The sequence below is a fragment of the Gopherus flavomarginatus genome, chromosome 5 (assembly GCF_025201925.1).
Source record: "Gopherus flavomarginatus isolate rGopFla2 chromosome 5, rGopFla2.mat.asm, whole genome shotgun sequence".
NCBI lineage: Eukaryota > Metazoa > Chordata > Testudines > Testudinidae > Gopherus > Gopherus flavomarginatus.
The window spans coordinates 50471394-50483467 of NC_066621.1; the positions used below are offsets into that span (position 1 = coordinate 50471394).

Genomic DNA, 12074 nt, shown 5'->3' on the forward strand with positions numbered 1-12074 from the left:
TCAGAGCTCCACACTGGGCAAACAGGAAATGCAATTCAAAAGTTCGCGGGGCTTTTCCTGTCTACCTGGCCAGTGCATCCAAGTTCAGATTGCTTTCCAGAGCTGTCACAATGGTACACTGTGGGATACTGCCCGGAGGCCAATACCGTCGATTTGCGGCCGCACTAACCCTAATCCAACATGGCAATACCAATTTCAGCGCTACTCCTCTCGTCGGGAAGGAGTACAAAAACCTGTTTAAAGAGCCCTTTATATTGATGTAAAGGGCCTCGTTGTGTGGACGGGTGCAGGGTTAAATCGGTTTAACGCTGCTAAATATGGTTTAAACGTGTAGTGTAGACCAGGCCTATGATTCACCATTCCATTCAAAATAACCAGCACTGGCGCTTTGGTCCTGGTTTTCGTACTGATCAATTTAAGCAGGGAGAAAAGAAAATGGAGGGGAAGATTTCAATATCATAGCAGAGTTTAACTCCTCCATCTGTAGCATCAGCAGGAGATTTTGGTTCAAACATGGATGAGCTCACAATTGAGTTGAATGTGTTGGTCTCAGTGGACACTTACATATGTTGCATGAATGCCATTCAGCAAAGCAGGGGTGTGGCAGATTGCACCCAGTCCTGCCTATGATGGAGAATGGAAAAGGCTGAAGGTTTCTTCTCTGATCACCTGTACACCACACCCTCCACCACTGAATAGCCTTGTTTCTTTGCCAGCTAGAAAAATAATGGGCAAATACATCTTCATATTTCTGTAATCAAAAAAAAAAAGTGCATCTCATATTTAAGGCTGAGGACTGTTTGCAGAACTGTCCAGGGGATTTGGATGCTCAATTCCTGATTATTTGATTGGAAATGGTGTCCAATCCCTTAGGACAGCTTTGAACATCTCAGTCAAAATGAATGTTGTCTGGGGTGTGATCTAAGGGCTGCCTTCTTTGTGGTTGGCCTAGGCAGCACCTCTCTCTCCCTTTTCTCTCCTGTTTATCATCCCTCTCGTACTGGTACCAGCTGCCTTGCAGGCCTGAGAGATACCTCCAGAAGCCTGTTTCCAAGCCCCAGATGCTGTGATTAAGGCGCTCTAGAGAGGAAGATGCTTTTGTGGTTGAGCAGTGGACAGGAGCTCAGATAATCTAGGTTCAGTTCCCAGCTCTGCTATAGGCTTCCTATGTCACTGTGGGCAAGTGCCTTTCTGCCTTAGTTCCCTGCTTGTCGAATAATGTGTCTATCTTAAACTGTAAGCTCACTGGTACAAGATGTGTCTCTTATTACATGCTTGTACAGCACCTAGCACTAGGGTGTCCTGATCTCAGCTGGGGCCCCTGTTATACAAATAACGGTGGTCTCACCAACTCTCCCCTGCCAACTTTTTTTTGTTTTTTTCAGCATCTTTCTCTCAGTCTCTTCCCCCTTGTCCTCTTTCCTTCCCTCTCTGCTCTTCTCCTCGACTCTCCTACGCAAGGCATCTTCTGCTGGGATGCTGTGCAACACTTGTTGTTCCTAGGAATCTGTCACTGTGAACCTAAACATACTGTTTTGCCTCTCAGGCTGTGGAAGGGGAGGTGGATTTTGCCCAGTGGGAGTGCTCTGCTTCCAGGGGCAATCCTGAGGACAAACATGGATTCTTCCCTCTCTGTAGCTCCCTTGCCTCTTGATGAGAATGTTTTGCACATCTATAGCCCTTGCCCTCCGAGAATCTGGCAAGGCTTTAGAGACACTTATGAATTAAGCTACCTAACATGCTTATCACACAGGCAAGTAATTTTGTTTCCAATGTTCACTGGAGGAAACTGAGGTACAGACTTGCCCCCAACCAGCAAGTATGTAGTGGAGTCATGAACACAACTCAGATTTCCTGACTCCAAGTCATCTGTTTTATCCAATTGGCCATTGTCTGCTTTAACCAGCAGACCACCCTCATCTCACACACTTTCACACCCACCTGTAGTTATATAAGCTCTCACTAGAGCCATCAGTATGCACCTGGGCCTTTTTTGGGGGCCTGGCAGCACTGCTCCTAAACCAGCTAGTAAGGTGTTGCTAATGAGCGACAGAAAACTCAATGCCTTGTCAGTCCCTTAAGGGAAAGAAGGGACCATCTGCTGGCTCTTTCTTTCTTTCTTACAGAATTAAGCCCTGAAAATCGTAATAGCTTGATATAATCCCACAAAATGAGCCATCCTGTCCTAGAGTCCTGATTGTGTAGTCAATGAGTTTATAAGTGGCTACTCCTACTTGAAAGATATTTGAGACTGTTAAAGCCCCTGTTTCACTGGGATTACCTTTAATGTGGTCGGCTACCGATCTTCAAGCCTTAGTAAAATGAGATGGGACATATTAATTGGGATCGCACACATCAGTAAGTAACATTTGTTTCACAGGCTAGAACACACTCACCATTGGTTACTTACATATCCATTAGACTGGCATTCCAATTAACACGTCCCTTCTCATTTAGCCCAGGTTTGAAGATGAAGGACAAATGCTGTAAAGATAATCCCAAGAGACCTACTTCTGTCAGACTTTCTGAGAAATGTGGGTCCATTGGGTTGGGGGGCGGTGGAAGGAGAGATAGTGACGGAGAGAGTAGAATGTGAAGATGTATGAAGGATTGTACCAGCTAGGAAACAGGGCACCTCCCTGCCATATCATCACCACCAATTTTGCTGAAGCATCCAGTGCAATGGTTCACTGGCTGGTGGTATGTAAATGACCTTTTTGAGAGGCGGAGTGGCCAGGTGGGAATATTACAGAGAGAGTAATGACATGGGGTGTGCACTCACCTCTTCTTACTGCAAGATCTCCTGAAGGTAACCCGTCATGTTGGGGTGCCTTACCTGGTGGTTAGGGCATGAGGACATGTGCCAATGTGCATTACCAACGTATAGGAAATCGGCAAAGAGCACCAAGAGAATCACTGAGACTGGACTATTCGAGCTGGCAGCTAACATAAGAACCACCGGGCACAGGTTGACGTTGACCAAGGGTCTCACTGAAGATGCAGTTAGGCGCAATTTCTTTATCCAGAGTTCCTGTGGGAAATGGACTCAGTGTACTCAGTGAAGCACTTCTAAAGAGGAGACACAGGGAGGAAAAAATATGCCCAGGACCTGTCTTCCACGGGACCTGAGGGAACACAGCACATGGGCTACTCTGAAACCTTTACAGTTCTAGGGCCTGATTCTCCAAGGTACCCAAGGTCATTATGCTTCTCTTGTGGTGTAAGGAGGGGGCCTTAAAGGACATGAAATATGGTCTGTGTAAAGAGGAACCTCTGCTGGAGTAGAGCAGCCCTATCCTGGCCCCACTCCTGGAGGGACAGAAAAGGGGTGTAGCGGACAGCACCGAACAATGGGCATTTTGTGCTCTTGCAAGGGGCCGTGAGAAGTAGAACACATGCTAGAGCAGCCTCGAGATTGCTCTAAGTGAAACCAGGGCTTGGGTAGGGCCAGCTGCCTCAGACTGTGAGGAATAGAAAGGTGGTTTCCTGTGCTTCCATCTAAATGAAGAGACTTTCAATTCATTCCCATGTTCTCTAGTCATTCTGAAGCAGGCTGTGCTGCTCCATCAATAATTCCATACATGCTTAAAAACTCAAGTCACTCCCATGCTCTACAGTGCTGGGGCCTGATCCAATGCCTGTTGAAGTCAATGGAAAGGCGAGGCAGAGGGCGGATGATCTCAGCGGGTTTGGCATCCCATCACTGGGGACAGGCACGTTCCACAAATGCTGGGCCTGATCCTGTCAGGTGTTAAGCACCCTCTGCTCCCATCTCTGGGAGTTGAGGGTGCTCAGTATCTTCAAGTACTGGGCCCTGGACTGGCACTAGACATTTTACTGTCCTGGCTGGAGCTGCATTGGGGGAGTGGCTCCTGGCTACAGATGCAGAGGGAGCACATTTAAAGGGGCAGCCTCACCTGCTGAAAGCTGTGCTGTGGGACTCAGGCAGCCAGAGCAGGCAGGATTTGCCCAGCTGGGTGTCAGCCCTCTCACACAGTGGTGTGTGGGGGTGTACTTAAAGCAACAGATCTCCAGAAACTGTGCTGGTGCATAGCAGGGCAGGACAGCTAGGCTGGAGGTGCCCCTAAAAGATTGGGATCTTAGGGTAGCCAAATTACACGCTCATGCCCAAGATTGGCCCTGACTGGGACCTTTGATTGCAACAGTGCTAGAGCAAATCACTCTGGTTGCATTTCTGTGCTACAGTCTTGTTTTTTCCTAGACATACTTTAGCCTCCAAAATGATTTTGCAACCTGTGCTACATAGCAGAGCAATTGTGTCATTAATGAGAACTGGTGCAGCCCTATCTCTCTGGGACTCCCTCCCTGCATCCCAGGGCAACAGAACTGAGTCACTTCCCCCCATCCCACTCACCTTTAAAGCCTTCCCTTTTTGTCTGTTGCTGGAAAGTTCTTTATAAGCCTTTGGCTTAGAAGACACATGCTATGCACTAGCAAACTGCCTTGTGTTATTGGCCCCTCTTGTTTTGTGCTAAATGCACCACAACCCTGCAGAGATTTCGATTGATTTTTTGTTAAACTCCAGCAGGAAAATAAATCATCTTTTTTTGGTTGGTGTCTTTTTCTTACTGCAGCATCAATGCTGTTTCTAGAATGGCACCCTGAGGTTTATGTGGGCAGTGCTGTATGAGCTGGGCAGATGGGACCACGGCTGATGCTGCTAACCCCTCGCTGCCCTTGAATGGAAGTATAAATCACGTTGAAGCAGCTATGCTCCACCTTGGGCAGTGGTGTGGTGGTGGGGGAGAGACCTCTGATCCTACACAGATTGTGCAGGAGAAGCCCTCAGCCTCAATTGCCTCTGGTGGGTCAAACCATCTCGAGCCATGAGGGGGTAAGGTAGGTATCCCCCTCGCTCATAACTTTAGTGATTTTTTAAAAAAAAATTTTTTAAATAAAGTTGCAGTGTCTCCAGTTGAATTAAGTCAAGGGGAATGGATCATCCCCAAGTGCAATCGCTAGCATTTTCCTTTTGCACACTGGAGAGATGGATCTGGAAGATGCAGGTATTTAAATAGAAGCACTCCCCTGGCCCTCTTCCATGGGGTCCTCTGTGACCTCCCAGTGCTGGACATGCGTGTTTCTCCCACCTGATCTCCCTGCATTCTCTGACAGAGATGAAAGGGATGGGATGTTGATTAATCTTCACTATAGGAGGAGCATCACAAACACATCACACCAGCCTGGAGAATTTGCAGTCAGGGAGTGGTACCTGGGAATTCCTTAACCCTGTATAAATGCAATGGGAAATGTAACCCTTCCACCCACCCCAACCCTTTGCATATCTTGGTGTATTCTGCCCCCACCCTCCAGTTACTTTCAGTCACCCTCCTCAGTTCATTCCAAAGATCTTATCTCCCCTCCCACCTTTCACCCCCGCCCTACTTCCCTTAAAACAGCTAATCCAACCGACTTCTCCTTGATCCTAGATGCCCTGCTGGCTCAGGAAATCCATCTGCCATACGGCGAGCAAACACCCACATCCTTCACTGCATTTGGCTTCTGCACTGCCTGAGGACATGAGCCCTTGCGGAGAAGGGGGTTGTTTATAGAAGGGCACCCACGTCTAGCTTCTAGGCAGAATTGACTAAGGTGCAGGATTTTAGCACCGCTGGACTCTACCTTCTCCTCTAGGCTAAAAGTTTTGGTTTGAAAACCTCTTGCATATTTAATAGCGGGCGGTTTCTTTGGCTTCTTTGCCACGAGGCACTGGTGTTTATTGAGTGGAAGCATGTGGGCAAGACAATTGTCTCTGGACCCAGTCCTCAGCTCGTGTAAACCAGCATAGCTCCACTGAAGCAAATGTCTCTGTGCCAGTTTACACTAAAGGAGGGTCTGGCCTCATATGCCTCCTGGTGAGCCCACCTCCCCACCCTTGGCAGGCATGTGCTTCCAGCCTCCCCATAGTTATCAAACCCAGGTCTTTCACATTCCTCTCTGCCCCTCCTGAGTTTGCTATGGATAGTGTGGCTTCTCTGGCTATAATAAGAGCTGTGATTTCATTCAGCAGCAGTTGTTGTGGCAATGCCATCGCTGTTAGCTTCACTGCCCCTTTGTCTCTGCCCGCATTCACCACCAGCCCCTTATAAAAACCCTAGAATGGTACCATCTGAGTGGTGGGCCCCATGCTAAGAGCTGCATCACTGAAATCAATGAACATTTGCAGGATCAAGCCCTCTCATCACTCTTCCATCTTGCAGAAAACTGTTGGGCATTTGGCCAGTGACTTTAAAAGACCAGAGGCTCTGATCCTGCAAATGCCTGGACGTGTGCTTAACTTTAAGCATGTGAGCAGTCCCAATGAAGTCAGTGGGAGCGAGTCTGCTTAAAGCCAAACTCACATATACATGCTTGCAGTGGCTGGGCCTCTCTCTTGTTGAATATTAGAGACCTTTGCTGATTGCTCTCCTAGTTCCACCTAGCCTCACAGAATGTAGAGGTGTAAAATAAATATACTCCAGCACATAGTCCACCCGTGATCCCAGTACAAGAGCAATCACTGTGCCTAGCTGCTTTTATTATTTCTCATCATTTATGGGCTGTTTGGTAAATACATAAACAATTAACAAAGAAACCCATTTTTAAAGTGTGGGGTTTTTTTTTTAAACATTTAATACCTGTCTGTATTTATTTCAGTGCAGTTTCTCTTTACTGATATTTCTTCATTTATTATGTGGGCAGTTATCAGACATCTACATTTCAAACAACCAAGCTACCGTAAATAGTCCAGCATTATTCATCCAAAGAAAACATATGCACATTTTATGAGATACAGGGAGAGTGGCATGTAAAAATTTCAATACATGTTGGTCCTGATAATAAGGACACTTTATAATTCTCACAGTACACCTTTTAGAGAGGTCAGGGTTGATATTCCCTTTCCACCAATGGGGAAACTGTGGCAGAGAGGTTACTTGACCTGCCTACTATCACCCAACAAATGAATATCAAAGATGGGATTAGATCTCAGTAGTTATTGGCTGCTAACCCTATGCTCCCACAGAGTCCTCTCTTCTTCTTTGTATTACAGTGGCACATCGATGCCCCAGACTAAAGGACTGTACACAAACTCCCTGCCCCATTGAGTTTACAATCTAAATGGACAAGACAGACTCAGGGTGGGAGGGGAAACAGAGGCACAGTAACTTGTCCAACATCACTCGGCGGGATGGGGCAGAACCAGAAGTAGAATGAACATCATATTCCAAGGCATAGTCCAAAGTGCTATCCAAGATCACCCAGTTGACATCATAATAATGACACCTAACTCTTATTGAGCACTTTTCAGTAGATTGTGAAGAACTTTATGAAGGAGGCCAGTCTCATCACCCCCATTTTATGGATGGAGAAATGGAAGTACAGAGAGCAGAAGTGATTGACCCAAGCTCACCCAGCAAGTCAGAGGTAGAGATGGGAACAGAATCTAGTTGTCCTGAATCCCAGGCCAGTGCTCTGTCCACTAGTCCTGCACTGCCTCCTCAAATGCAGTAGTCTGAATCAGCCTGATGCAAACCGAATCACATTGCACTTCATTCTTTGATACAGCATTTTTAACCACAAAGTGTTGCAACCTCTTTGCAAGTTGCTGAGATTTGCAATTAATTTTTTAAGAGTAGATTTAGACTATGGAGGCTATGGGTCAGATTCTCAGCTGGTGCACACTGTAGTAGCGCCATTGATTTTAATGGATTGCTGCTGATTTACGGGAGCTCAAGATCTGGCTCAAGAGTTGTAAATCTGTCCTCTGCTGTCTTTCCTCTAATCAGGTTTTGTGTCCCTGAGTGGCTTTTGTTCCTAATTTATGCAATTAGTTAATGCAGACAGAAAGATCGGAAAGCGAAGAAAAAGAGAGAAAAATGAGGAGTGGGGGAGGGGGAACAGAAGGAGAGAAAAAGAGGAGAAACAAAGAGGCATAAACCAGGAGGAGTGTAAGAGAGAAGAGAGAGAAACAGATAGCCAAATAGAAGAAGAATAGCCTTTAGAGCAAAGGAGAGGTTTAAGCTTTGCATTGAGCTCACTCAGCAGTCAGATGGGAGCAGGGAGGGGACCCTGCTTTGCCTCGAACTACAAAGCTGCTCTCTGAAAGATTTTTCTCTGACATTTCCACTAGGCTGTGGAGGAGGTAGAGGTGGAGGAGACAAGAGGGGGGCTGAACAGGGAGGCTTGGAGAAACAAAAGGAAACCAGCTGCAGAACTTCCTGAGGAGAGGGAGAGGATTATTTAATTTTTTTTAAAAAAGGAAAAAAAAAAAGTAGGAAAAGGAGGTTTAGCAGCCAGGATCTGTGAGCCTGCCCTGAGATCAACCTCTCCCACAATGACCAGTGCGATCCTGAGGAGGAATTCCAGCAAACAAGGGTTACAGAACCTCATAAGGTAAGTCTGTACCTGCCTAGCAAAGGCAGAGAGACAGAATTCTTTGTTCCATGGAGCTCAGTCCATTGATCTTCCACCATGGCAATTTGATTTGGCTAATTCTAAACTCTATGGGCTGTTCCTTTCACAGAGAGAAATGTGTCTGCTCCATGGTAAGAAGAATATTGTTCTGGTGTGGTTTATTTGTGCACGCATATACGTAAATCAGTTGAACCTATTCATTAACAAGGCTCTTAAGCAGACAGAACATCTTGGAAGCAGGGAAAATAAATAAAACACCAAATAACAATATTAGCAAGGTAGAGCTGAGCTTACTGATGGCTTTTCCAGAATCACATAGTTAAAATAGCTGAACATGACCGTACTGTAATATTTACCTGAACCTGCTGGTTTTTCCTCTTGGCTTGGAGACTTTATATGTGTCTCAGCTGAAGGAGAGGGGCTTTGTCTAGCAAAGTTTTTGGAGGCTAATATGTGAACTGTATGTGTGTTTTTAGGCAGAAATCCTTAAAGGGCCAGATCCTCAGCTGGTGTAAATCTGCATCAGTCTATTGATTTCATTGGAGGCAGAGGTGCTGATTTATACTATCTGAGCATCTGGGTGTAATTGCTAGGGCAAATTGTTGGACAGTTAGAAGATCCTTGGTTCCTTTTTTCAATAAATGCTGAGCTCAGATCTCTCCGGGCAGGATGGCTGCACTCTGCTCTGTTCAGTTACTGGGACTCCACTCAATTGCAACCATGCTGCTTTCTAATGTGGAGTAGAAACCCCACTTTTGCTCCTTAGACCTTTGCACCCAGATCATTATGGAAGCTTATCATGAACCATGCAGGAAGGTGTCAAAAGCTCAGATTCAAAGGGGAAACTCCCTGCTCTGTTCTTTACTTTAATGCTAAGTTTGACTTAGAGGTGTGGGAAATGGGAGCACTGGAGACTAATGCTCTCCTCTGAACCACAGTTTGGGCACGTTGGTCTTCCCTGGGGTGTACAACTTCCCCAGCAGCTGCTGGTCCCCAGCTTAGTGGGAGTGGCTGCCTGCAGTGTTTGTTTTTGGGTAGGGGGCATTCCAGTCTCCAAGTCCAGTTCATTTTGGGGATTCCCATGGGCATTACTGCAGTCTTAAACCTTACCTCAGAAGGGCTTCTCTCTTCCAGGGACTTCCTGTACTACCCTTTTTGGAGGCCAGTTCAATACCTGCAGGAGACCACAGAAAGACTCTCATTGACTTCACCTGACATTGAATTGCCCTCTTGGAGAGAAAGGGGAATGGTCACCTCCATTCTGACCCATACATTTTCCTCTCCTTAGCCTTGTATCGGGGGAATCACCCCATTTGATGGAATCTCATTTTGTAACAGTGCACTAGGGGCTGGGTTGGAAGGTGTAAACAAGTACAGGTGGAATAGAATCATCAAATGCATTCAAACACAGGACACACGACTCAGAGAATGGGCCAGGATTGGGTGCTGCTGGGCAAAACAGTTACGCTAAAATAAGACTCCCCTGTTCAGTCTTCCCCAGAATTCAAATCTGGGCTGAAACTCTTTGGAAGAGACAAGGGTGATGAGCATGCTGCACATGCTCCATAGATAGATAAATGACCCAAGCACTCACACATGCCCCAATCCAGACTTTCTCTTAATAGCTGTTCATAATTACTCTAAATGTTGATGGGGATTGTAGGTGCCCATTCGGAAGAATACCTGCCCTCTGGTGTTTTATCAGATTAGAGGGAGATTTGATGGAAGATGGGGATTAAAACTGTGGTTGAGTCGGGTCGTTTGGTAAGTGGATTTTAAATTGGATTCGAGCGTGGGTGTTTGTATATATCATTCCTGTCCATGTGCGGGGAAAAGGGATGGATTTCACCCTGGGTTACACAGATATAACCCCCCTGAGGTCAACAGAAGGCAGAGAGTTGCTCAGATATAGGCAGAGGACCATCCATACACTATGCAGAACTTTTCATACACAGTGAAACCCTCCTGTAGAAGAGTCATTTTTTTCCGCACAGAACTTCGTTCTAAGTTTTGCTATAAGCAGAATTGCTGACTGCACAACTAAACAATTCAGGACTTTCTTTCTGCCTATTCCGTCACAGGACTGGTGCGGGGCTGAGCTCATTCATGTTCCTAACGTGCTTTGAGATTCTTGGACTCAAGATACAACAGCGGTGCAAGGGAGTACTGCTCTTATTCTGCTTTGCTACATGAATGGAGTTTCCAGGTTCACCATAAGCCCCGGCTGGTTGCACTACAAGCCTACATAGTGCATGTACACATCTTGGTATGTCACATTTATATGGGTAACACAGGGACAGACTCTGAGCTTAGTCACACTGGTGTAAAACCAGACTAAGCTCCAGCGACTTCAGATGCTGCTGAATCACTGAGCTTTCTCCCACACTTGCCTGTTGGAGGCAAGAGATTGCTGATGGCTTTCCCCACTTTTAGTCCTGACACTAGGGCTCTGTAACTGTGTCCAATGAAGGGACTCATTGGCAACTTGTCAGCAGCCCCGAGTTTCCATCTGATTTGCTGGGAATAAAGAGATAGCGTCCATGCTTGTCTTTAATAGAGAGGCATGGCCCCCGGGGACTACAGATCCCAGCATACACTGCTGAATACGAATTCAAGCAGCCCAGCCATGCTACATGATGGGAGCTGGGAACAGTATCCTAAAGGGGCCGCACCTTCATACTAAGCAGAAGGGCAGCCATGGGCTCCCTCAGACTCTGTGGGCTGCACTTAAGCTCCTCACTGGCCGCATTGCCCCACATAAGCTATTCACTGCTGTGCTCCTGTGTGGTGATGTACATGTTGTCCAGGGTAGCCCAGTGGGCTCATTTGCCATTGTTAATATTCACTGCTACTGTAGCCCAGTGGGCTAGCCTGACTTTATTATATTTACTGCTTTGTGTTACATTCTGCTTTGAATTATATCCAGCAGTAATGCAAGAAACCTACAGGCCTATATCCTGAAAGATATTAGTTTCAGCAAGTTAGCATAGCACTTGAGGCCTACGAACTTTGAATAGATAAACTTTGCACAGATAAATGGCCTAGTGGAAAACCCCAAGGATCTGGGGAGCTGAAAATAGAATTTAAGGGGAAGTTCTGACCACAGATACATGAGTCAACCACAGAAGTGTCCTGGCAATGAACTGATGCTGTTTCCATAGGCATCATTTACTATCAGTGAAGACCCTAGTGGAGAACTACAGGAACAATGATCATTCCAATTTGTACAGGCTTTGGATCAAGGCCTTAATGCCCGATGAGTGGCATGAGAGTGAGTGCAGTTGTTCCCTGGAGGGCCATTAGCAGTATCTTGTTGCATCCTGGAGGTGGATTGTAAAACAAGCCCTTCTTGCTCTTTTTCTGGCCACTGGCAAAGGGAGGATGGATACTGGGGGTTGCTTTGCATGAAGACACTTGACAGGAGCACGTCATTTGCATCTGAAAAGTTGGTGACTGGAAAGCATCCATCAGGCTAACAGAGCCCAGGGATACGCCCAATGATTGCAGAGAATACCCAGCACAAGTGACTGTAATTAACTAGAAATGACATCCAAAAGGAATAGGCAGTTTACAAGATTATCTAATTCTTCTTCTCTCCAATGTGTACCTAGGATCTCCCATTGTTGGGTATGGTCTCTATCAGTCAATGGATTGCAAAA

At 46.3% G+C, this 12074-nt stretch overlaps 1 protein-coding gene across 3 annotated transcripts in view; it reads left to right on the plus strand.

Moving 5' to 3' along the window:
- LSP1 (lymphocyte specific protein 1) overlaps nucleotides 1-12074 on the plus strand; it is a 512003-nt gene that overhangs the window by 438451 nt on the left and 61478 nt on the right. Inside the window, exon 1 of one of the 3 annotated variants that reach the window (XM_050953726.1) lies at nucleotides 8129-8394. The exons of the other annotated variants lie outside the window; for them this stretch is intronic. Within the exon in view, the coding sequence (XP_050809683.1) occupies nucleotides 8336-8394 (59 nt within the window). The 5' untranslated portion in view covers nucleotides 8129-8335. Of the gene's footprint in view, nucleotides 1-8128; nucleotides 8395-12074 lie in introns of those variants that run through there. 3 annotated transcript variants of the gene reach the window in all.